Source organism: Gymnoscopelus braueri, assembly GCF_963280865.1.
Source record: "Gymnoscopelus braueri genome assembly, chromosome: 9".
Classification (NCBI taxonomy): domain Eukaryota; kingdom Metazoa; phylum Chordata; class Actinopteri; order Myctophiformes; family Myctophidae; genus Gymnoscopelus; species Gymnoscopelus braueri.
Window position 1 is genome coordinate 51,790,401 of NC_137610.1, and position 27,839 is coordinate 51,818,239.

Genomic DNA, 27,839 nt, shown 5'->3' on the forward strand with positions numbered 1-27,839 from the left:
TTTACACATTCTATTGTAAATGCAACCCTCATTGTAAATGTGTAAGGATTCATCCCGTCAATCAGTGTGATTGACGGGAGAGATGATTAGAGGAGCAGAGTTTATACCATTAAGGTTTAAACATGGACTGAAGTATGGAAAGAGTTTCTCAGTGAAGGTGCAGCCAGGGGCGGCCATAGCTGAGTGGTTAGTGAGCCCGCCTAGGGAACCAGAGGCCCTGGTTGCCCCAGGTACGATTCCAGGCCACGCCAGCATTATGTGTCGATGAAATGAAATTTGTCCCTGGGCAAGACTCTTAACCCCAATTGCTCACAGGCCCTCATTGGAAACAAGTCCGCAAGGACTTTCATGAACGTCCTGTTAAAAGGAATTATCCTTATCCAGTGAAAGAGTAGAGATGAACTCTGGTCTCCACATCATAAAAGGAGACCAGACCCTCCTCATAATCCACAAACACTCCAACTTTCTGGAGCTCCTCTCTTACAGGGAGGATGACATAAGAACTCAAACGGTGACGTCTCAAGTTAAGATCCAGGAATGGTCAGCATTGACTTCCACTCGGTGCTCTAATGGTTTCAATAGGAGGTTGCTTCTCCTTCACTAATGTCCTCACACTGTGTGGAATCAGCCTTTAAATCCAGCTCCTCAAATCTCCACTCATCAAATATGACGTAATTTCCCCCCAAAAATAAGAGTTCCACGTGACTCCAGACCGGCCTCAACGTGCTGTGATTGGACACATCGGGTAACCATGGCAACACGGGGCGGCCATAGCTCAATCGTTACAGAGCCCGCCTGGGAAGGCTAAAGGTCCCAGGTTCGATTCCAGGCCTCAGCAATGTGTCAGAGCGTCAAACTGAACGAGACACTTAAAGCCCTAAATGCTCCCCGAGCCGCTGCAACCAACAGCTGATCACTGCTCCCAAATGTACTAGTAGTAAAAGTAAAATATTTGTCTTGGAAATGTACTTGAGTAAAAAAAAGTAATGAGTATTGAAAACAATCTAATACTCAAGTAAAGTACAGATCCTGAGAATCTGTACTTAAGTACAGTACTCGAGTACATTTGCGCCGTTACTGTCCACCACTGCCCCTGTAAGAGAATATTTGTGTTTTTTAGAAGATCTACAAGCTCAACGCCGAAGTATAAAACACTGTTAAAGTGATTAAACAGATGTTGATGCGGTATAAACACATTTTAGCTGAGGACCTCCCCCAAGGAACCGTCTCGAGTGCCGCGCTATGAGCTTGTAGATCTGCTAATTTTTTTTTATCTTGAAAATGTGTGCAAATCTTTGAATGTATATACTGTATATAAGTGAACATTTGTAACTCATATCTTTGCTTCTGGGACAAAACATTCTAAAAAAAAATTTGTTTTGTCGCTTTAAAAAATATTTCAAGATTTGCACACATTTTCACGATTTTTTTTGAAAAAAGCAGATCTACAAGTTCGTGCTCGGTGCTGCGCTTACGAGCTTGTAGATCTGCTATTTTTGAATAGCCAACTAAATCTAAAATGACACGGATCCCGGATTGAAGGGTTAATCCTCTCCTATAGGTTACACTGGTAACTACTGGTGCTAGATCAGTGGTTCTCAACCTGTGGGTGGGGACCCTCTGCATGGGACATTCTACATAACGATTACTTTTACTTTTGTACTTTTAAGTATATTTTGATACCAATACTTTTTGTAAATGTTTAATTCCAGACTTTTACTTGAAACAGAGTATTTCTACATGGCAGTATTGATATTTTTACTCAAGTAAAAACAATTGATTGATTGAACACTTTATTAACAGTTTACAAAAGGCTGCAAGGCCTCGGTCGCACGGATTTATAAAAAACAGAACGCTAAAAGGATGACCTCATGGGGGGCTTGTTTCCATTAACCCGTTAAGGCCTGAGAGGCCTAACAGTTTGCTGTAGTTTTCTGTCACACTCTGTCAGTGGTTCTCAAACCTTTTCATTTCATTTTCATTTATTTATTTATTTCGAACGTAAAAATATAAATGAGAAAAAGACAAAGGAGAAAAAAGGGCAAAATGTAATATAATAAAACGGCGCCAAAGCTATTTTAACGTCATCCTTAAATGATATTCCATGTTCGAAAAAGCATTAGGAAAAGGTTTGTGAAAACGTATCAGGTCCTACCCCTTCTGTCTCTCATATCTCAAAAAAATGTAGAAAAAGTATTTTGGCTTTCCGCCCCCGCAGTGTTTACACACAAAACGAAACACAAACAAAAAAACAAATCGATTTTTAAAATGTCAAAATATGTATTTGGCCACCGACCCCCCCATCTCAAAATGTTTTGTTCCAGGGACCTCTAGAAGCAAAGATTTGAGTTAAAAATATTTGCTTTAAAAAATAATATATATATTCAAAGATTTGCACACATTTTCACGATTTCACGATGAGCTTGTAGATCTGCTAAGTTTAGAAAAATCGTGAAAATGTGTGCAAATCTTTGAATATATATGTAATTTTTATATAATGTCCGCAGACAAATACATATAATTGTGGGGGTCCTTGACACCACTTGAATCACTGATATATACACTGGCAACATAAGTAAAACAAATAACTAAAAAAAATAGGATTTAGAAGACATTTGTAGAATCCCCAGAAGCAAAGATTTGAGCTAAAAAAAATTCGCTTTGAAAAAAATATATATATTCAAAAATGTACACACATTTTCACGATAAAAAAAAAAATAGCAGATATACAAGCTCATAGCGCGGCACCGAGTGCCGCGCTATGAGCTTGTATATCTGCTATTTTTTTAATAGCCAAAGAAAGCTAAAATGATACAGATGCGTTCCCGTTTTCAAAGGGTTATAAGGTCCAATTGAGTCCAACTGGGTACACGGTGAGCCTCTTCAACCGAACCAAAGGACTATGTTCAATCACAAAAACAAATTGGAATTCTTTTATTTTCTTTCAAGATGTCCTGATTATAATGTCCCCCCCCCCCCCCCCCCCCCCCCCAAAAAGCTTTCCAGTTTCCATAGCAACCAGAACATGTGAACAAGCTGAACAAGAGGAATAGGCTGTGATTGACTCAGCAAAAAGAGGAGAGCACATCATCTCTATAAGTGAGTGAGTGGTGAGGCAGCATATCTGCCACTCTCTCTCACTGGACTGAACCGGACCGGACCGGACCGGAGCACATGATTAGAAGTAAGTATATGTATATTTGATCATATTTTTTCTCTATATTAGCTCTATATTGTGATAGTACTCATTCCTATAGAGTGTTTGTGCAGTAAAAGGAGTCTCCATGTCTCTCCAGCTCTTTATTAAACAGAAAATGCATTTTCAGTGCTCTCTCCTGATTGGCTTAAATGTTGTCACCTACCTGAAAATGTACTATATTGTGTTTACTAAAGAGCTGGAGAGACTCCTGTGACCGAAAAAAAACTCTCTGTAGCAATGATTACTATCACAATATAGTACTTTAACCTTTTTAACAAAAAGGTTTTATTTTTTTTACAGACCTACAAGTGAGCTTGTAGATCTGCTATTTTCAAATAGCCGTGGTATAAAATAGGGCTGAAGTGGTTAATGTATGTTTTATAATGTAATAATTTATATCGGAAATCACGATTTTTCAAAAAATAGCAGATCTACAAGCTCATAGCGCGGCACTCGGTGCCGCGCTATGAGCTTGTATATCTGCTATTTTTGAATAGCCAAAGACATCTAAAATGATACGGACCGTTTTCAAGATGTTTTGGCCATTGTCTCTGGAACGGAAGGTCCGATCTGCAATGACACATGTTCGGGTTATTTGGGTTTTTTTTGGGGCCTAAAAGTATAGTAATTGTTCGGTGCCCTTTTGAAACTCCAGCCTCTGCCTCTCCAAATCCCTGTGCACGTCCCTGCATCATGGTGCTCAGGGTTCTGCTGTTGGGTCTGTGTCTGCTGGCCGTCGCCGTCCTCTACTTCTACATCGGGATGGACGGAGCGCCATTCCGCCGACTGTTCCTGCCGTGTCTGCTGTGTCTGGTTCCCCTCGTCATCCTCATCGGCATCTGCTTCATCCTCAAAGGACCCCAGAAATTACCAGGTACACACACACACCACACCACACCACACCACACCACGCACACACACACACCCTGTTATGTTATTCAACCTAACAGAGTAGCAGGCGCGCACGCACGTACACACACACACACACACCACACGCACACACCCCAGTGGTGTAAAGTAACTAAGTACATTTACTCAAGTACTGTACTTAAGTACAATGTTGAGGTACTTTTACTTTACTGGAGTATTTCCAATTGTCTATACTATTACTTCTACTCCACTACATCTCAGGGGCAAATACTGTACTTTTACTCCACTACAATTATTATATTATAAACTTCAGCCCTATTTTATACCTAGGCTATTTGAAAATAGCCGATCTACTATCTGCTATCTGCTATTCTCAAACATTTTAGTGCTTTTACTTTTGCTACTTTAAGTACATTTGGATACCAATAATTTTGTACTTTTACTCGAATACATTTTGAATTTCCGGACTTCTAATTGTAACAGAGTACTTCTATATTGCAGTATTGATACTGTACTTTTACTTTTAGTAAAACATTTGAGTACTTTTTCCACCACTGGTCCTTCACTAATGCTCATGATAAATTTACTCTCAAAAGTACTGTCATCCTTTAAGACCGGGAACGCATCTGTGTCATTCTAAGATTTCTTTGGCTATTGAAAAAGAGCAGATCTACAAGCTCATAGCGCGGCACCGAGTGTCGCGCTATGAGCTTGTAGATCTGCTCTTTTTTTTTCTTTCGTGAAAATGTATGCAAAAAATCTTTCAATATATATTTTTAAAAGCAAACATTTCTTACTCAAATCTTTGCTTCTGGGGGGGGGGGGGGGGTCCCTGGAACAAAACATGAATATCAGTGGTTCTAAAACAAAAAAAATGTCAAGGACCCCCAAAATTATATGTATTTGGCGGCGGAGCCCCATCTAAAAAAAAAAATGTTCCAGGGACCCCCAAGAAGCAAAGATTTTCAGTTACAAAAAAAATAAAAATATATATAATATATTCAAGGATTTGCCCAAATGTTCATGATTTTTTCAAAAATATCAGATTTACAAGCTCATAGCGCGGTACGACTCGAGCTTGTAGATCTGCTATTTTTGAATAGCCCAAGGTATAAAATAATGGTTAAAGTGGTTGCTTTCCCGGTCTTAATGGGTTAACTGCTGACATTCAGAACAAGTAGTTATTTGACATTTTCAAATATGTTTAGTGTTTAGTTTAGTGCATTTGTTAAATGCTGTTCTTTCAGTTTCATCAGTTTTGAGACTGCAGGCTTTGTGTTTTAGTTAATAAACTATCTCTGGAAAAACATGTGAGCTTTTGATTCTTTTGTGACACTTCAGAGTAGGTTGAATTAAGGCTTAATTGCGACACTGTTTAAGATCCAAGAATCTCCTTTACTGTAGGTAAAGTAAACTGAAAACGTACACAAACAAATATTTGAACGTGTTAAGAGTAAATTGTTGTGGGTTATCAGTACACATGCTCTTGTTATTTGAGCTGTCATTTTCTACATATCTCCACTGGAGAACCAAATTTCTTTATCGTCTCCGCCAGGCCGAAAGGCAATAGGATTCCCAAATGGGGATTTCAACACAAAAAATAAAGCCACGAACCCGTGGAACAGCGCCCTCTAGTGGCAGTCTAGTGGCAGTGACGTCAGACTTCGGTGCTCTATTCACCTGTTTCTTGGCTGTGTGTTTTCCACTTCCTGTCGGATTTCATTGGATATCATTAGTCATCTGACCGGTTTCATTGGATTTCATTGGATCAAAAGACAGGAAGTGGAACACAGTGAAAAGCCTAGGAAACAGGTGGATAGCCTACATATAATGAAAAACTATAACAGATGCATAAAATGGAGCCCTCGTCCTACTCCTCCCGCCCATCACTCCCCGCCCCAGCCCGTAGGATTAATACATGCAATGAAATATCAACCTCCTCCCCGCGCCGGCTTCCCTCTCCCGAACACGGGTCAATTGTGTTCGCATTGACGCCCGTCAAAGCCTGATGCACCACGGCAGTGGGCATCAGTTCAGCAAAAGCTAAGGTATGGCAAGGTTAGGGTTGCCAACTCCCAGAGATTAAAATAAGGGACACTTATCCTGGGCGCGCGGCAAAGCCATGCGGCATCTTTTTGCGAAATGCATAGAAAACTATGCATTCTATACTATAACACAATACAACACAATGGTCTTACACCTGCATTAGGCTACTATTCATGATCTTTTTTTCTTCTTTTTTTTCTGGAGTATGGCACTTGCTAGCCTGGTTCCAGACGAATCTGCCTTTGCAAAATTGCATCGCACTTTAGCCCTCGGCAGATTAGGTCTGGCCCCCCCTCAAGAGAGATTTCATTTCTCTCCCTCCGAAGTCGTGAGGGACCAATCAGGGCCCAGTAATCCAAATGTGGGCGGGCTTATCACCTTATTTGGAGCAATGACGTACAAGGAAGCACTGCTCTGATTCGTTCGTACGAGGAAGCACTGCTCTGATTGGTTTAGGTCTAACCGATAGAGTCCGTTTGGATCTTTTTGTAACCGCCCCTTGGGAAAAAAATCTATCGTTGATAGGGACGTTTGAGTACTTTTTCCAGCACTGTTAAAATGCCTAAACTGTACGTTCTAAATGGATATGCTCCACAGGGCCCGGGTTCTACGCCGGGCTCGGCCCTCTGCTCTCCTACGCCAGGTTCCTGTGGAGTGGGCTCGGAGAGGCGTGCGGCTACTACCACCGCACGTACGGCAGCGTGGTGCGGGTGTGGATCAGCGGCGAGGAAACCATCATTTTCAGCAAGTAAGTCCTGTTAACCCTTTAACCCATTGAGACCTGAAGCCGATTCTACATGTCTCCTAAATCTCAACAGTATTCTGAAAAACGTATGTTTCTATATCAGTGGTGCTCAATCTGTTTCAAGTCAAGGACCCTCAAAATTATATGTATTTGGCCGCGGACCCCCATCTAAATATTTTGTTCCAGGGACCCCCCAAGAAGCAAAGATTTGAGTTAAAAATGTTCGCTTTAAAAATGTATATATTCAAAGATTTGCACACATTTTCACGATTTTTCAAAAATAGCAGATCTACAAGCTCGTAGCGCGGCACTCGGTGCCGCGCTATGAGCTTGTAGATCTGCTATTTTTGAATAGCCCAAAGTGTAAAATAATGCTTTTTAGCTCAAATCTAAAAATGACACAGTTCCAGGTCTTAATGGGTTAAAGCAAGGGTGATGCAACTTTGATGATGCAGAGGGCCACTATATTTCCACACTCACTCCAGAGGGACACGTTGCATAATACTGTACTGTCGAGCAGACACCTCTTATCTCCGTATTTTAACTTTTTTCTTAAATTAATGCTGTACTTTACCATTCTATGTCGCACAAAAGTAGCAAAAATAGCAGATCTACAAGCTCAAAACGTGTCGCAGTGCGACACGTTTTAAGCTCGTAGATCTGCTATTTTTGCTATTTTTTTAATTCCTGAAAAGTAACATTTGTATTCAATTTCAAATGCATTTAGTTATACTTACGTTAACTTTATGTAATATAAATATCGTGCTTTTACTCGACTACAATTATTTGAAAACTTTAGTTACTAGTTACTTTGTAGATTTTGATTATAATTAACCACTTCAGCCCTATATACATTTCGGCCATTTGAAAATAGGAGATCTACTAGCTCACAATGCGTCGAGCTTGTAGATCTGCTATTTTCAAAAGATTTGTATACATTTGAAAACTTGAAATGGGACATTCTGCATAATGAGTACTTGTACTTTTGATTCTTTAAGTACGTTTTGATGCCAATACTTTTGTACTTTTACTCGAGTACATTTTGAATTCCGAACTTTTTTCTTAACTAACAGAGTATTTCTACATTGCAGCATTGATACAAATTGAGTACTTTTTGTCACACAAAAGTAGTGGAAATAGCAGATCTTGCTTGTAGATTATTTTAGTTTTGCCTCTTTTAAAATGTTTTTTAACCCATTAAGACCTGGAACTGTGTCATTTTTAGATTTGAGCTAAAAAGCATTATTTTACACTTTGGGCTATTCAAAAATAGCAGATATACAAGCTCATAGCGCGGCACCGAGTGCCGCGCTACGAGCTTGTAGATCTGCTATTTATGAAAAATCGTGAAAATGTGTGCAAATCTTTGAATATGTATATTTTTAAAGCGAACATTTTTAACTCAAATCTTTGCATCTGGGTTCCTGGAACAAAATATTTTGATGGGGGTCCGCGGCCAAATACATATAATTCTGGGGGTCCTTGACATGAAACAGATTGAGCACCACTGACATAGAAACATAGGTTTTTCAGAAATCTGTTGAGATTTAGGAGACATGTAGAATCGGCTTCAGGTCTTAATGGGTTAAATATTAATAATAACCTTTGCAGGTCGGCTGCTGTGTATCACGTGCTGAGGAGTGATAACTACATAGGCCGGTTTGCCAGCAAACCGGCTCTGGAGCTCCTGGGAATGGAGAGAAGAGGAGTCATCTTCAACAGTGACGGCCCACTATGGAGCAAAGCCCGGAAATACATGGTCACAGGTGGGAAACCGTCCTATCCTCCTACTGCAGGGTTGATGCTAGCCTGGTAAACCCTCCCTCCGGAAATCTCATTTCCATTTGATTCCAGGAGTGAGTCTGGCCTGAACCGCCTTTCTGCAATAATTGGCTGTGTACGCCAAACGGCCGAGCCTATCGGCGTCGTCGCTCATTGTTCTGTGATTGACAGCTTACGTTGGCCAATCAGGTGGCGAGTTCGAGTGAGCCCAAAACACGAACGGCAGCCATCTTTTTCTTGTCCGCTATATTCTCCGCTATTTTTTTTACTTCAAAAAGCTCTCTAACTTCTATTTTGAGGCACGGAATTTACTTATAAAGATATCGTTTGGATAGAATTTAGTTGTTTAACTTCATATATGTGGTCAATTAATCATGACAAAGCCTATTTAAAAATTAAAATTTAGAGAACCGGTAGGGGCGGGCAGTGACACCCATGTATCCGAATAAGGCAACCCATTTTGGGCACGGCCGTCTCAAAAGTGCCGTTGTGTCACATTAGACTGGTGAACTGCTGATTGGCTGAAAGGGAAAAATTATCATTGGCTGAAGGGGTTGTCAGTCAACGGTATTACTCCCGCCCAACTCCAGCCCACAGCCAATATTGCAGAAAGGCGGATCAGGCCAGACTCACTCCTGGAATCAAATAGAAATGAGATTTCCGGAGGGAGGGTTTACCAGGCTAGGTTGATGCAGCTTTGATGATGCAGAGGGCCACTATATATTTCCACACTCACTCCAGAGGGACACATTGCATAATACTGTCGCTTTTATGCTTTGTATTTTGACTTTTTTCGTAAATTAACCCATTAACTGCCAGAGGTATTTTCATATTTTTTTTAGCCAGTGCCAGAGATTTTTCATTGAAAAAAAAAAAGTACTCAGGAGCCGAGATACAGAATTTAAAGGGATATTTCACTTTAAAAAAAACTTTTGGTCATTTTATTGTCTACTCAGGCTTTTGAGAGCCCCCCAGACCGTTTTTTAAGTTGCTTGATTCAGTATTTAGATATTTGATATTCATTTTGTCAGACACGCCCCCTTCCTATACAAACCCATTATAACTTCAAACTCCATTTTTAACATGTTAGATTAATCAAAAACACCCGTCCTTGGTTCTGGTGACTCACCCTGCCCTCCTAATACGCGAGGGGGCCGTGTTTATTCGATTATTTTTTTCGTTTATTTTTATTTTATTTTTTTATTGTATTGATTTTTTTTTCATTTTCCCCAAAAAATATTAAAAATTAATGAAAGAAGTTATCGAAAAAACACGGCCCCCTCGCGTATTAGGAGGGCAGGGTGAGTCACCAGAAGCAAGGACGGGTGTTTTTGATGAATTTAACATGTTAAAAATGGAGTTTGAAGTTATACTGGGTTTGCATAGGAAGGGGGCGTGTCTGATAAAATGAATATCAAATATCTAAATACTGAATCAAGCAACTTAAAAACGGTCTGGGGGGCTCTCAAAAGCCTGAGTAGACCATAAAATGACCCAAAGTTTTTTTGAAAGTGAAATATCCCTTTAAGTTTTAAGTTAACAAGGAAGTGGATAGGAGTCTAGATCTTCGAAAAATCATATCTCCTTGGTCTTTGGGTCAGATTGGAAAAAATAAAAAAATAAATATAATATATTTTTTAGTTCACGTAGATCTACGCGACTGGCACGTGGCGGCTTTAAATAGGTTCGTGTAGATCTACGTGATTGGCAGTGAATCAGTTAATCCTGTACTTCGCCATTCTATGTCACAGAAAAGTAGCAAAAATAGCCGATCTACAAGCCCAAAACGCGTCACAGTGCGACGCGTTTTGGGCTTGTAGATCTGCTATTTAATTTCAAATGCATTTAGTTATACTTATGTAATTTTGTTTTACTTAAATACAAACACATTGGACATAAAAAACAATAGAATTGTAATACTAGTCATTAAACTACTAATATAGACTGAAGTAATTAAAGCGGGTCATGTTTGCATGTTTGGCATCGTAACAGCTGAAATCAATAATACATCAGTATTCCGATATTAACCTGGGGGCCGCATTAATTGAAGGTGGGGGCCGCGTGTGGCCCCCGGGCCATGTATGGAATAGAGAGACAGATGATCACTTAACCCATTAAGACCTGGAACTGTGTCATTTTTAGATTTGAGCTAAAAAGCATTATTTTACACTTTGGGCTATTCAAAAATAGCAGATCTACAAGCTCATAGCGCGGCACCGAGTGCCGCGCTACGAGCTTGTAGATCTGCTATTTTTGAAAAATCGTGAAAATGTGTGCAAATCTTTGAATATATATATTTTTAAAGCGACCATTTTTTAACTCAAATCTTTGCTTCTGGGGGGTCCCTGGAACAAAATGTTTTGATGGGGGTCCGCGGCCAAATACATATCATTTTGGGGGTCCTTGACATGAAAAAGATTGAGCACCACTGATATAGAAACATAGGTTTTTCAGAAAACTGTTGAGATTTAGGAGACATATATAATCGGCTTCAGGTCTCAATGGGTTAAAGGAGGACTTTTCAACCTAAGTTCATATAATTGTTCCTCACTAATGCTCATAATTGTGATATTTATAATAATAATAATTATTATTATAATATGTCACTCTGTGTCTCAGAGGAGGGGTGTTGACAGTTCAGAAACCTGCCTACCAGTGACATCATCGGCAGGTCATCCCTATGTTCCCCGGGTTCTATGTTCCCTGCTTATACCCCCTAAAAAGGTTCTAGGGTCAGGGTTAGGGCTGTAAGAGTTCAGGTGTCTTGAAGCGTTGTAACTACCATCGTCAATGTAGTAGGTGCAGATTTGAGATGGTTTTGCAGCTTCTGTGGACTATTAGTCCATGAGCCAGACAAGATTTCATTATCGAAAGAGTGGGCAAAACCATACCTATATTAAATTGTTCATAGGGTCAATACGAGTAAATAAATATATGATAACCTCTCCACAGGAGCAGCTTTTTCATGGTTATCACACATTTTGTTATTTTCCCCATACGTACATGACAGATGAAAAAATTACAAAATTTAAAAAAGAGTTATCATAATGAAACTTCTTGAGTTGATTACTTACAGGAAGACAATGATTTATCGTATTACAAGTTTTCTGAAATTGTATATTTAAATATGCAAATTAGGCATTTAGTCCATGAGCCAGAGCCCAAAAATTGAGCCAGATATTGAATAGTCCCTCGTTAAAAACCTTTGACTCCAACATCTTAACAAAATGAAATAAGTATGTTGACTCTGGCTTTGTCCAATGTTCCAATGTTGATTCTGGGAAGTTATGCAAATGTGGGCATATTTTCCTAATGCCTACTTTGCATATTTAAATATCCAATTTCAGAAAACTTGTAATACGATAAATCATTGTCTTCATGTAAGTAATCAACTCAGGAAGTTTCATTATGATAACTCTTTTTAAATTTTTGTCATTTTTTTCACCTGTCATGTACGTATGGGGAAAATAACAAAATGTGTGATAACCATGAAAAAGCTGCTCCTGTGGAGAGGTTATCATATATTTATTTACTCGTATTGACCCTATGAACAATTTAATATAGGTTTGGTTTTGCCCACTCTTTCGATAATCATTGCTCAATTTTGGGGCTCTGGCTCATGGACTATATGTAGCTTGCACACAAGAAGGCACTACTCACCGGTGGAATGTACCAACAGCCGACGCTACCTGGCGGCCCCTCCCTCCCGTGAACAGCTACCGGGAAGAGAGGCAATAGAACCGGCGGCCTTCCAGCGGTGTGTCTGTCCGCTGTCGGAATGGCAACGGGTGGACTTCCAGGCCCATGAGAATGACTACAGAGAGCGCTTTAACACCAAGCAGCAGTGCAAGACTAAGAACTTTGTTTTCTCTGGTGATCCAGGGTTTCGACAAATTGGGATGCCCAAAGACCAGTGGTGGAAAAAGCACTCACATTCTTTACTTAAGTAAAAGTACCAATACTGCAATATAAAAATACTCTGTTACAAGTAAAAATCCAAAATTAAACATTTACTTGAGTAAAAGTACAAAAGTATTGGCATCAAAATGTACTTAAAGTACCAAAAGTAAAAGTACTAAATATTTGAAAATAGCCGATCTACAAGCTCACAACGCGTCGCGATGCGACGCGTTGTGAGCTTGTAGATCTGCTATTTTCAAATAGCCTAGGTATAAAATAGGGCTAAAGTGGTTAATGTATGTTTCATAATATCTGAAAAGTAGCTAGTAACTAAAGTTTTCAAATAATTGTAGTGGAGTAAAAGTACAATATTTGCCTCTGAGATGTAGTGGAGTAGAAGTAAAAGTATTGGAAATTGGAAATACTCAAGTAAAGTACAAATACCTCAAAATTGTACTTAAGTACAGTACTTGAGTAAATGTACTTAGTTACTTTCCACCACTGCCAAAGACGAGGCAGAAAGGCTGGCAAAGATACATAAAGTGTGTGTGTGTGTGTGTGTGTGTGTGTGTGTGTGTGTGTGTGTGTGTGTGTGTGTGTGTGTGTGTGTGTGTGTGTGTGTGTGTGTGTGTGTGTGTGTGTGTGTGTGTGTGTGTGTGTGTGTGTGTGTGTGTGTGTGTGTGTGTGTGTGTGTGTGTGTGTGTGTGTGTGTGTGTGTGTAGCCCTGTCAGGACCGCGTCTCCAGCGCTCTAAGGCGTTGTGTGTGAGCAGCACCGGCAGACAGCTGGACCTCCTGGCCCAGAGGGCGGACCCCTGCGGTCGCGTCGCGGGCGTAGACGTGGTCAAGCTGCTCCGCTGCATCGTGGTGGACGTGTCCAACCAGCTGCACCTCAGGGTGCCTTTCAACGGTCAGTATAGGGCAACATACGGCCCCGGGGGCCGGACCTGGCCCTTTGACCATCTCAATCCGGCCCCTCGAAGTCCTCAAAGAAAAACTAAATGACCCCCCAATAATCTACATCTTAAAAGGCAGCATTATGTTAATGGTTTTGGGGGAAATTAACTTAACTCCAATTAATTATTAGTAGTTAACTCTTACCCTGCCAGAGTTTTTTCAGAACAGTCTGTAGCCTCTGCCAGGGTTTTGACCGATTTTGGTACCTTTTCGCATAGCCACAAAATATGTTTCTCAAGTATGATTGATCCCCAGAAAATTTCTAATCACAGATGAGATTCAGGTGTGGTTTCACAAATGTCAACGAGGTCAATTTGACCTTGTTGTCATGTGTTGTTTGATGTTTGAAAATAGCTCAAAACCAGTGGTTTCAAACCAAAAAACATTGTGAATTGTTTGTCCGTTTCAATTTTAACATTGAAGTGGATGGAGCAGCAAATCTTTGTAATTGTTATCACCTTATTCGTTTGGAATATCGAAAAGGTGTCAATACTAAGTAATACTAACTAATAATTAGAGAATCTTTTTAGAATTTTTTTTTTTTTCCAGGACGTTTTTAAACGTCTTTGGCAGGCAACAGCTAATTTCTCAAAGACGTTTATAAACGTCTTTGGCAGTTATAGAGTTAATATGTACATTTTGAGTACCTGCATTCCATATTCCATCCGCATGTTCTCAAATGTTAAATGTTTCTAATGTGACAGTGAAACAGTCTGCCATGGATCCATATTTATAACATATTGCAATTGGCCCTATTTTGTGTGCCGTCTTATGCCTTATGACAAATCCTATTGGGCATTTTTTATTTTATTTTGAAGAACATCTTAGAATAGTGAACATAGACGATCTACAGCAACGCGTTGTGAGCTTGTAGATCGGCTATTTTCAGTATTTAGAAATGTTTTTTAAAAAAAGAAAGAAATGTATGTCATAAGGAATAAGACTTATAGGGAATATGTTTGATAATGTGAGTGATACTGTACAGCTGTAAAAAATAAATAAATAAAGAAACATTGCCCCTATTGCAGTGTTTATCAACCCTGGCAAACGTCCCAATAAATTAGGCATAGGAACAGCCCCGAGGTGAAAAGGGTGACAACTTGCTGTTTTTTTTCGGGTCAGGTGTCACACTATTGCCCTATTTGGATTCAAAACGGCTAGTGGAAGCTGAAAAGCTACAAGTTTGCATGTCTGAATAATGCAAAAACAGAAATATTTGTTTGCATTTGCTTTTTTTCTCCCCCATATATTTTCATAATAAAAAAGTGCGTATCGTATCGAAATCGTATCGAAGTTGTGTGCCCAATATCGTATCGTATCGTTTCATGAAATGAAAAAACACCCCTAGTGTGTGTGTATATATATATACTAGGGGTGGGACGATATGGGTACCTCACGATATGATATATATCACGATATTAGGCCCACGATAACAATATATATCACGATATTCGACTATGTTCGATATATTGCGATATCACGATATTCGATATATATTGCAAGAAATTTCACCAACGATATATCACGATATCTGAAAATATCGATATATTGCGATATCACGATATATTGCATGAAAATTCACCAACGATATATATCACGATAGTCCTTGTATTCAATTCATAAACACATAAAATAGCATCAAACGGTTCAAAATCATCATTACACAAATACACAGAAGGAAAAACAACGTATCACAAACTTTAAAAAAAAAACTTTTATATCGATATTTTTCGGCAGCATATCGATTATTTATCGCGGGAGAAAGTATCGCGATATATCGATATATCGATATATCGTCCCACCCCTAATATATACCGTATATATATATATATAATTATATATATATATATATACCGTATATCTAGGTGTGCCCTGGGATCTTTTGGCTATGCCAGGTGTGCCTTGGCACAAAAAAGTTTGATAAACACTGCCCTATTGTACATGAGTCTGTCGTGTTTATCAAATAATACAGTTTTAACATAATTCAGCACTGTTTCAAGTTTCAATTCAATTGTCCAATGTGTGGCCCTTTACTCACTTTATCAAAGTCAGTATGGCCCCCTGGGAAAAGTTACTGCCCACCTCTGGTAGCCTATAGGACCACCCTTCAGCGGTCAATGTAGGACCACATTTCAATGGTCAGTATGGAGCGTGCCAACGTGTCGTCGCCACGGGGGGGGGGCGTGGCATTGGGCAATGTTAACCCATTAAGACCTGAGGCCGCTTCTAAACATTTTCAAAATCCTAAAAAAAAAATCGGAAAAAAATATTTTAGAAATAATTTTCACGATTTTTTTCAAAAATAGCAGATCTACAAGCTCATAGCGCGGCACTCGGTGCCGCGCTATGAGCTTGTATATCTGCTATTTTTGAATAGCCTAAAGAAATCTAAAAGTGACACAGATGCGTTCCAGGTATTAATGGGTTAAGTCAACCTGGTTTTTACCCCCCAAAGATGTCCGCCGCTACCAAAAGACACTTGTTGACGCCCCCTTCAGGATTTTTGGCACGCTCTATAGGACCAGTGGTGGAAAAAGTACTCGAATGTTTTACTTAAGTAAAAGTATCAATACTGCAATTTAGAAGTACTCTGTTACAAGTAAAGGTCTGGAATTCAACATTTACTTGAGTAAAAGTACAAAAGTATTGGTATTAAAATGTACTTAAAGCACCAAAAGTAAAAGTACTCATTATGCAGAATGTCTCAATTCACAAGTGTTAAAGGTAGGGTAAGTGATTTTCTTTGGTTAAAATAAGTGTTAAATAGCTCTATATTATGATAGTACTCATTGCTATAGAGTGTTTGTTCAGTAAAAGGAGTCTCCTTGTCTCTCCACCTCTTTATTAAACAGAAAATGTATTTTCGTTTCAGTTTGTTTCATTTCCAATTTTATCCAATCAGGACAGAGAACTCAATCAGGATACAGATTAAACAAGTGAAATTGGAAGTGATGACACTAAGAAATGAGCAGGCAAAATTGGAACTGGAACACTATACAAATTAAGCTTAAAAATGGGTACTTTCTCCTGATTGGCTGAGATTTTGACACCTACCGAAAAATGTATTTTCTGTTTATTAAAGAGCTGGAGAGACAGGGAGATTCCTGTTACTGAACAAACACTCTATAGCAATGATTACTATCAGAATGTAGTATTTTAACCTTTTAACAAAATACTTTTTGTTTTAACCAAAGAATATCACTTATCCTACCTTTAAAATCTTTTGAAAATGGCAGATCTAAACTCACAACACGACAAGGAGTCTCCTTTGTGTCTCCTACCGGAACCGCTGCCTACCGGTCCGCTGGTCATCAAATTATTGTCCTAGGAATGAGACAAAAAACTAAATCATATCTATGCATCCATCCATCCATCCTACAGAGAACGACCTGCTGGAGAAGATCCAGAACTACTTTAACACCTGGCAGAGTATTCTGATCCAACCGGACGTGTTCTTCAAGGTGGGATGGTGTTACAGGAAGCACCAGACAGCAGTGTAAGGAAAACACCACACACACACACACACACACAGTGGTGGGAAAAGTACTCAAATTCTTTACTTAAGTAAAAGTACCAATACTGCAATATAAAAATACTCTGTTATTAAGTAAAAGTAAAAGTCCGGAATTAAAAATGTACTTGAGTAAAAGTAGAAAAGTATTGGCATCAAAATGTAATTAAAGTACCAAAAGTAAAAGTACTAAATATTTGAAAATAGCCGATCTACAAGCTCACAACGCGTCGCGATGCGACGCGTTGTGAGCTTGTAGATCTGCTATTTTCAAATAGCCTATGTATAAAATAGGGCTAAAGTGGTTAATGTATGTTTCATAATATCATAATGTATATCTGCAAAGTAACTAGTAACTAAAGTTTTCAAATAATTGTAGTGGAGTAAAAGTACAATATTTTCCTCTGAGATGTAGTGGAGTAGAAGCAAAAGTATTGGAAATTGGCAATACTCCACTAAAGTAAAAATTCCTCAAAAGTGTACTTAAGTACAGTACTTGAGTAAATGTACTTAGTTACTTTACACCACTGCACACACACACACACACGCGCGCACACACACACTGTAGAACAAAACTCACTCAAAGTCACTCCCAATGTTCCACCGTAATCTGAAGACTGACCTCTTCAGACTCCAGCTCAGCCCGTAGCACTTGACCTATATGACCACGCAGTCTTATGCAAAGGTTAGAATGTAATGTAGATACGGTAGCATGTTATTTAGATTTGTTGACCTGGCATGATCCAGTGGTAAGCTGTGGATTTTTGAGCTGTGGGGGCTCTTATTTTATGACGTCACGGCACGCGACGTGCACGCGCGCGGGCATGTGCACGTATAGCCACTCAGCTCAGTGCTAGTTGAAATACTGTATTCAACATGTGATTAGTAATGTAATTATATTTCTTGTTATTTTGTTGCATTGTTAATTTGTTGTTTTTATTTTTGTTTCAATTAATTAATTATTCTATTTTCCTTTTAGTCTTATATAAAAGCCCTTTACATAGACTCACCCACACATAAGTAGTTAAAATAATCAGACAACTTGTCTTTGTCTTGTCTCAGAGAACTGGGTCCTCTGCTAAGCGATCCCCTTCACACACTCTGCAGTGCAGAGACTGTTGTCCGTCATTGTGAGAGGAATGTAAACACATTCAATTCAAGTCCATGGCTTTTCTCGAGAAGCCTAATGTTATGCAAAGCAGCCAGGTAGAGGCTATTGAGAAACGGCTCGCCACTGACGGCGCGAACCTTGAGAGGCTATTTTGTTTAAACTTTAAGGTGTTAAAGACCGCCGCTGACGGCGCGTGCATGTGGAGCATGCGTGAGCCCCCCAGCCCCCATAGTGTCAGAGCTAAGGGGTCGCCGACCCCCTGAGCACCCCCTAGAGCTCACCCCTGCCTGAGTGGCATCCTATAGTTTCAATTTACAGATTTAAAAAATAAATATTATATTGTTTGGACCGATGCTTGGTTTACCTGTGATCCTATAGTTTACTGAGGCACTACACTGTCTCTCTGTATTCTATGTATGTGTTTACCTTGTTTATTGTGTCACTCTGGATAAAAAATGTCTGCTAAATGCCTAAATTGTACGTATATTGGGCATTAACTCTTACCCTGCCAGAGTTTTTTCAGAACAGTCTGTAGCCTCTGCCAGGGTTTTGACCGATTTTGGTACCTTTTCGCATAGCCACAAAATATTTTTCTCAAGTATGATTGATCCCCAGAAAATTTCTAATCACAGATGAGATTCAGGTGTGGTTTCACAAATGTCAACGAGGTCAATTTGACCTTGTTGTCATGTGTTGTTTGATGTTTGAAAATAGCTCAAAACCAGTGGTTTCAAACCAAAAAACATTGTGAATTGTTTGTCCGTTTCAATTTTAACATTGAAGTGGATGGAGCAGCAAATCTTTGGAAATTGTTATCTCCTTATTCGTTTGGAATATCGAAAAGGTGTCAATACTAAATAATTAGAGAATCTTTTTAGAAATTTTTTTGTTTTTGAATTTTTTTTTTTTTTTTTTTTTTTTTTCCAAGACGTTTTTATACGTCTTTGGCAGGCAACAGCTAATTTCTCAAAGACGTTTATAAACGTCTTTGGCAGTTATAGAGTTAAAGCCGGCATGGGCTCACCACGTCCATGTTGTGATGTTCTGCTTGTGTGTGCGAGGTCAGCCGACAGCTCCAGGACGCCGTGGAGAGCCTGGTCCAGCAGAAAAGGCAGATGATCGATGAAACTGATCTGGACTTTGCATCGGAACTGATCTTTGCCCAGGTCCATCTCTGCACAACACTGGTTCAAATCAAGGGCCCCCGCATACGCCTTTGAAATTGAGGCTATATGAGGAAGTGACAGTTCTTATGAATGGCCTGTATAGTTTTGTTGTTTTTTACCCCCTGCCTGGTGTCAAAAAGAATGTTTCTCCATTCAAGTGGGTCGTTTTTTGCCGAATTTTAGACTTGATTTTATTACCTTAACCCATTAAGACCTGAGGCGATTCGTTAAAAAAATCTAAATCCTAACAGTTTTTTGAAAAAAATCAACAAAAAAAAAATCAAGATTTTTCAAAAATAGCAGATCTACAAGTTCATAGCGCGGCACTCGGTGCCGCGCTATGAGCTTGTATATCTGCTATTTTTGAATAGCCAAAGACATCTAAAGTGACACAGATGCGTTCCAGGTCTTAATGGGTTAAAGGAGAGATCCGCCCATTTTAAGTGTTATCTTTGATGTGTCGCTAATCACTCGCCATCATCGAAAGGGACGTTGAGTTATTCCAGAGAGTCCCCTGTCGTTCAGTCTGGCGACCCCCTCCGTGGCATAATGGGAGCCTGTGTAAGAGCGAAACGAGATCACGCTGGTTGCTTGTTTCTTCCACAGACGCCAGGTCCTGTGAGAGAAACAAGCAACCAGCGTCATCTCGCTCTGCACGAACGATAGCTCGTGCGCGACTTTCAGTGCATGTTTGAGTATCATGAGACTCCACGATGAGCAGTAGTAGAGAAAAAAACTAACTTTGCGTCGGTTATAATAGACGATTTTCACTCTTACACGGGCTCCCATTATGCCAACGGAGGGGGTCGCCAGACTGAACGACAGGGGACTCTCTGGAATAACTCAACGTCCCTTTCAATGTTGGTGAGTGATTAGCGACACATCAAAGATGACACTTAAAATGGGCGGATCTCTCCTTTAATAAACATTGTCATAAATACTAGTTTAAAGTCTTCTTTCAATCACCATGAAATGCGTTTTGGTAATTAACGTCCCATTTATTTTAAAATTGATGATAAAGTAGTGCATGCTGTTGGTATGAGCTTGTATATCTGTTATTTTTGAATAGCCAAAGAAATCTAAAAGTGACACAGATGTGTTCCCGGATTAAATGGGTCAATGATAACCGTTGCAATGAAGCTGTGTGTGTGTGTGTGTGTGTGTGTGTGTGTGTGTGTGTGTGTGTGTGTGTGTGTGTGTGTGTGTGTGTGTGTGTGTGTGTGTGTGTGTGTGTGTGTGTGTGTGTGTGTGTGTGTGTGTGTGTGTGTGTGTGTGTGTGTGTGTGTGTGTGTGTGTGTGTGTGTGTGTGTGTAGGATCGTGGCGATCTGACGGCGGACAACGTCAGACAGTGTCTGTTAGAGATGATCATCGCCGCTCCAGACACCATGTCCTACTCTCTGTACTACATGCTCATGTTGCTCCACCAGAACCCTGATGTCCAGCACCAAGTCCTGGAGGAGATCGACACTCTGCTAGGTATCATGACCTCTGACATGATTACAACTAGGGATGGGTATTGGCAACAATCTCACGATACGATACGTATCACGATACTTGGGTCACGATACTTGGGTCACGATACGATTATATTGCGATACGCATCACGATACTTGGGTCGTATCACGATATTGCGATATATTGTGATATATTGCGATATATACATATATCACAACTACATATTGTTTATATATACACTACATATTGAGTAGCTGCAGATCTGTGATAGGTTCTTTGAATGTTTTTCATAAAGCCTGTATATTTTTTTTATCGCGATACAGTATACAGTATCGCGATACAGTATCGCGAAATAAAATATCGCGATATATCGTGATATCGATAATATTGCCCATCCCTAATTACAACCAGTGTTGACTTTCACAGCACATTTTGATTTAGTTTTCAGTCTTTTGAATCAAATTCCAATTTAGTTTTAGTCATATTCTAGTCATCTGAAATGTTTTAGTTTTTGTCTTGTTTTAGTCGACTAAGATATCATGAGATTATAGTCGACTAAATCTACAGTTGATTTAGTCGACTAAAACGTATTTTGCCGGTGCCTTGAGGGCGTCGTAATGGCTGATCTTACACTTGGTTGCATGCTGAAAATAGCAGATCTACAAGCTCACAACACGTTGTGAGCTTGTAAAATGAGTTGTCTTTTAGTTCTACTGGATCTCTTCTCCACTAGTCTTAGTTCTACTGGATCTCTTCTCCACTAGTCTTAGTTCTACTGGATCTCTTCTCCACTAGTCTTAGTTCTACTGGATCTCTTCTCCACTAGTCTTAGTTCTACTGGATCTCTTCTCCACTAGTCTTAGTTCTACTGGATCTCTTCTCCACTAGTCTTAGTTCTACTGGATCTCTTCTCCACTAGTCTTAGTTCTACTGGATCTCTTCTCCACTAGTCTTAGTTCTACTGGATCTCTTCTCCACTAGTCTTAGTTCTACTGGATCTCTTCTCCACTAGTCTTAGTTCTACTGGATCTCTTCTCCTCTAGTCTTAGTTCTGCTGGATCTCTTCTCCACTAGTCTTAGTTCTACTGGATCTCTTCTCCACTAGTCTTAGTTCTACTGGATCTCTTCTCCACTAGTCTTAGTTCTGCTGGATCTCTTCTCCACTAGTCTTAGTTCTGCTGGATCTCTTCTCCACTAGTCTTAGTTCTGCTGGATCTCTTCTCCACTAGTCTTAGTTCTACTGGATCTCTTCTCCACTAGTCTTAGTTCTAATGCAGCGCTACTCAACCCGCGGGCCGCATGCGGCCCCAACGCAGCGTCTTGGCGGCCCCTCATGGTCAAACCCCAAAAAAGCACAGGATAAAAATATACATTTCCGTTCAAATATATGGGTTGCTACATTTTCTTTCAAAAACAAACATCAATTGTTACAGGTATAATGCATAGTTTTCTATGCATTTCGGGTTTTTTGGGGGGTTTGACCCCCATTTTTTTCCGTCCGCGCGGCTTTGCCGCACGGCCAGGGTAGGTGTCCCGTATTTCAATCTCTGGGAGTTGGCAACCTTGCCATACCTTAGCTTTTGCTGAACTGATGCCACTGGACATACACACAAAATAAACAGGTACAGTGAAAATAATATGATGTCAAAATGTACATTTTCTTATAACAATAACAATGCGTAGTGTGTGTTACAAAATCGAAAAATCCAAAATAGGACCGTCATTTGTAGCTTGCGGCCCCTTGGACTTTTGGTATTTTGCTGAGTGGCCCCTGAGCCATCTTAAGTTGAGTAGCCCTGTTCTACTGGATCTCTTCTCCACTAGTCTTAGTTCTACTGGATCTCTTCTCCACTAGTCTTAGTTCTACTGGATCTCTTCTCCACTAGTCTTAGTTCTACTGGATCTCTTCCCCACTAGTATTAGTTCTACTGGATCTCTTCTCCACTAGTCTTAGTTCTACTGGATCTCTCCTCCACTAGTCTTAGTTCTACTAAATCTCTTCTCCACTAGTATTAGTTCTACTGGATCTCTTCTCCACTAGTCTTAGTTCTACTAAATCTCTTCTCCACTAGTCTTAGTTCTACTGGATCTCTTCTCCACTAGTCTTAGTTCTACTGGATCTCTTCTCCACTAGTCCCTCACTAACATCTTAGTCTAGTTTTTATTTGTTGATGAAATTGTCTAATATTTAGTCTAGTTTTAGTCATCATAGCTTAGTTTTTATGTAGTTTTCGTCAGTGAAAAAGGGTCGTCCACGAAACATTTTCGTCATAGTTTTAGTCGATGAAATCAACACAACCTTCTATTGTTCACACACAATCACACACAAACCACCACATCTAACCATCTCATGTTGGACTCCCTGTGGTCAGCAAGCAGTGTTGTAAAGTAACTAAGTACATTTACTCAAGTACTGTACTTAAGTACAATGTTGAGGTACTTTTACTTTACTGGAGTATTTCCAATTGTCTATACTTTTGCTTCTACTCCACTACATCTCAGAGGCAAAATATTGTACTTTTACTCCACTACTATTATTTGAAAACTTAGTTACTTTGCAGATATAAATCATTATATTATAAAACATACATTTAACCACCTTAGCCCTATTTTATACATAGGCTATTTGAAAATAGCCGATCGACAAGCTCACAACGTGTTGCATCGTGACGTGTTGTGAGCTTTTAGATCTGCTATTTTCAAACATTTTTGTACTTTTAGTACTTTAAGTACATTTTGATACCAATACTTTTGTAAAGTACATTTTTAACACCAGACTTTCACTTGTAACGGAGTCCTTTTACATTACAGTATTGATACTTTTACTGAAGTAAAACATTCGGGTACTTTTTCCATCCACTGTCAGCAGGCGACCAGACGGCAGAAAGTCTCGACTACAAGAACCTCCCCGTCCTGGAGAATTTCATCAACGAGTGCCTGAGGTTCCAGCCCGTGGTGCACTTCTCCATGCGGCGGGCGCTGGATGACGACGTCATAGACGGCACGGCGGTGTCCAGCGGAACCAACGTCGTCCTGAACATCGGCCTGATGCACAAGACAGAGTTCTTCCCCAAACCGGACCAGTTCAGCCTGGACAACTTTGACAAGATGGTAACGTCTGTTCAATGTTCAATGTTCTGTCATTCTAGGGCAGTGGGGTCTCAAACTCTTCAGCAGTGGTGGAAAAAGTACTCAAATTCCATACTTAAGTAAAAGTACCAATACTGCAATATAAAAATACTCCGTTACAAGTAAAAGTCCAGAATAAAAAACTTACTTGAGTAAAAGTACAAAAGTATTGGCATCAAAATGTACTTAAAGTACCAAAAGTAAAAGTACTAAATATTTGAAAATAGCCGATCTACAAGCTCACAACGCGTCGCGATGCGACGCGTTGTGAGCTTGTAGATCTGCTATTTTCAAATAGCCTAGGTATAAAATAGGGCTAAAGTGGTTAATGTATGTTTCATTATATCATAGTTTATATCTGAAAAGTAACTAGTAACTAAAGTTTTCAAATGATTGTAGTGGAGTAAAAGTACAATATTTGCCTCTGAGATGTAGTGGAGTAGAAGTAAAAGGAAATACTCAAGTAAAGTACAAATACCTCAAAATTGTACTTAAGTACAGTACTTGAGTAAATGTACTTAGTTACTTTCCACCACTGCTGGGGACCCCCCCAAAATACTCATAGTTGAACTGGGGACCCCCAAAATACTCATATTTGAACTGGGGACCTCCTAAAATAATCATATCTGAACTGGGGACCCCCCACCCTGACAAGCACTTGGAATTGTAGGAGTTGAGGCATTACATTTGGTTTGACTCGGTTCCACAGATAAATATTGTGAAAATAGCAGATCTACAGGATTGTAGATCTGCTATCTTCAAGTTTTCTGCCTTTTTTCTTAGGTAATATTTGACAATTTTGCCAATGTTTTATAGTATGTTGATTACTTTTGACGTAGTCTTATTTTTTAAATGTAGAAATGTAGAAAGTGGCCTATTACAAATGTCTTCAAGGCTTAAATTGTCACTTTGTGTGTGGGTCTTTTGTGAACAATGTGTGTGGGTCTACCACTCTTTACTAGAGTCTGATATATGGCTCTGGTCCATATATTATTCTATCATTTGACTTTTTCGATGACATTATGCAGCTGATACTTTTTATCCACTTCCAGGCAGGTGTTCCTATCTCAGGCATGATATTTTATAGGTGATTTTTTTTAAAAAAATTAAATGGTTAAATAAGTATTTATGGTTGCTTGCTTGTCCATTGTATGATCAAAGTCGGATGTTCATTTGTTTGCCTATAAGTAAAGCCTTCCCCCCTAAAAAACGCAAATAAACATGTTAAATTGTGGCGAAGAGAAAAAAGGTCTTCCTCACAGTGTGCATATGCTAATGATCCATGTGCAAGTACAAAGGACAACTTAGTTTTTTTTATGTTTTAGCTAAAGTAAATAAAATATTTTTTTCATTTACCGCTTTATATAGTTTTACCAATATGTTTTTATAGTGGGCGGGGCCATTCGGGCAGGTGGCTAAATATGTATGACACAATAACCCGGCGATTTCTTTATTATTATTTACAGTAGCTCTTATAGCCCCCAATAACTCACATCTGGCCATCAAAGACCATGGGACCTTTTTTATTGTGTAAAAAAAAAATACATAATTAGCCTAAATATGTCTATATTTTAGCGAAAACTGCTAAAAATACAGAAAGCAGTAAATGAAAAAAAAAATTAACACTCATCTTTTATTTACTTTAATTACAAGCTAAAACATAAACCTTGGTTGTAAAAAAACACTAAGTTGTCCTTTAAGCCACTGAGGAGAACCAAGCAAGACTGCCAGTGGTGGAAAAAGTACTCGCATTCTTTTCTTAAGTAAAAGTACCAATACTGCAATATAAAAACACTCTGTTACAAGTAAAAGTCCAGAATTCAAAGTTTACTTGAGTAAAAGTACAAAAGTATTGGCATCAAAATGTACTTAAAGTACCAAAAGTAAAAGTATTAAATATTTGAAAATAGCAGATCTACAAGCTCACAACGCGTCGCGATGTGAGCTTGTAGATCGGCTATTTTCAAATAGCCTAGGTTTAAAATAGGTTTAAAGTGGTTAATCTATGTTTCATAATATCATAATTTATATCTGAAAAGTAACTAGTAACTAAAGTTTTCAAATAATGGAGTAAAAGTACAATATTTGCCTCTGAGATGTAGTGGAGTAGAAGTAAAAGTATTGGAAATTGGAAATACTCAAGTAAAGTACAAATACCTCAAAATTGTACTTAAGTACAGTACTTAAGTAAATGTACTTAGTTACTTTCCACCACTGAGACTGACTGACCTTCCTAAAATGATCTGTAGGATATTAACCCATTGATACCTGGAACGCATCTGTGTCACTTTAGATGTCTTTGGCTATTCAAAAATAGCAGATATACAAGCTCATAGCGCGGCACCGAGTGCCGCGCTATGAACTTGTAGATCTGCTATTTTTGAAAAATCGTGAAACTTTTTTTTTTTGATTTTTTTCCAAAAACTGTTAGGATTTAGATTTTTTTTAAAGAATCGCCTCAGGTCTTAAAGGGTTAAATGTATGTATATGTCATATTTCCCACGCAGGTCCCCAAACGGTTCTTCCAGCCGTTTGGGTGCGGCCCCCGGGGATGCCCGGGGAAGCACATCGCCATGCTGAACATGAAGGTCATCCTGGTCACCTTGCTGCAGCGCTACACCGTGGCGCCCCCCGATGGCCTCACGCTGAACAGCGGCCGTCACACGCACAACCTGACCAAGCTGCCCGACCCCAGGGGCCTGACCATGACCTTTTACCCCAGGGCAATTTTTCAGAATCCCCCAGAAGCAGAGATTTGAGTAAAAAAATGTGCGCTTTGAAAAAATATATATATTCAAAGATTTGCACACATTTTAATTAAAAAAAATAATTAAAAAAAATAGCAGATATACAAGCTCATAGCGCGGCACTCGGTGCCGCGCTATGAGCTTGTAGATCTGCTATTTTTGAATAGCCCAAAGAAATCTTAAAATGACAGATGCGTTCCTGGTCTAAATGGATTAAGACCCGGAGGCCGATTCTAAAAAAATGTGCGCTTTAAAAAATACATATATTCAAAGATTTGCACACATTTTCACGATAATAAAAATAAATAGCAGATATACAAGCTCATAGCGCGGCACTCGGTGCCGCGCTATGAGCTTGTAGATCTGCTATTTTTGAATAGCCCAAAGAAATCTTAAAATGACCGATTCTAAGAAAATGCCTTCTAAATGCATTGGTGGAAAGTAACTTAGTACATGTAACTAGTAACTAGTTACTTTGTAGATTTTGATTATGAATACAAAACATACATTAGCCACTTCCCAGCCGTACATATATACTTCTGAAAATAGCAGATCTGCAAGTTCACAATCTGTACACGATGCGACGCGTTGTGAGCTTGTAGATCTACAAACGTTCTTTTCAACGTTTTGAAAACTTCCGAAAGGGGACATTCTGCATGATGAGTACTTTTACTCAAGTACATTTTGAATTCAGGACAAGAGTATTTATACACTGTAGTATTGATACTTTTACTTAAGTCAAAAGATATGAGTACCTCTTCCACCCCATGTCTAAATCAGCAGTTCTCAAACCTTTTTCGTAACACTTTCAAGATTTTTTAAAAAATGTTCCAAAATAGCAGATGTACAAGATCGCAGTATGGCACGAAGTGACGCGCTGTGAGCTTGTACATCTGCTATTTTTTTTAATAGCTAACACTAACATTTAGTTGACACATGCTTTCCCGGTTTTAATTGGTTTTAACTAAGTACATTTACTCAATGGAGTATCTTTACTTGTGTCCATTTTTACTATACTTCATTGTGCCTTTGTAGATCTGATTGATTGATTGATGTACTTTTATTTAGTAAGACATGAGAATAACAGTACATGGAAGTACAATTTCACAATACAAGGTCTACTAAACTGGAAATCTCATTAAGCACTGAGCTTGTTTAAAGGAGGAGTCACCCAAAAAATGATTTATTTTCTATCAATTGCACTCCCCATGAAGCCTTGAAT

General features: G+C 39.2%; 1 protein-coding gene across 1 annotated transcript; it reads left to right on the forward strand.

Moving 5' to 3' along the window:
- Nucleotides 1-3,892: 3,892 nt before the first annotated feature.
- On the forward strand, nucleotides 3,893-27,658 carry cyp19a1b (cytochrome P450, family 19, subfamily A, polypeptide 1b; the record flags this gene model as incomplete). Its single annotated transcript, XM_080437273.1, has 10 exons — nucleotides 3,893-4,073; nucleotides 6,713-6,863; nucleotides 8,472-8,672; nucleotides 13,314-13,450; nucleotides 16,879-16,993; nucleotides 19,186-19,285; nucleotides 20,600-20,762; nucleotides 23,611-23,852; nucleotides 26,378-26,593; nucleotides 27,653-27,658. The coding sequence occupies 10 exons, from the start codon at nucleotides 3,893-3,895 to the stop codon at nucleotides 27,656-27,658; spliced, it is 1,512 nt and encodes a 503-aa protein (XP_080293399.1).
- Nucleotides 27,659-27,839: the final 181 nt, after the last annotated feature.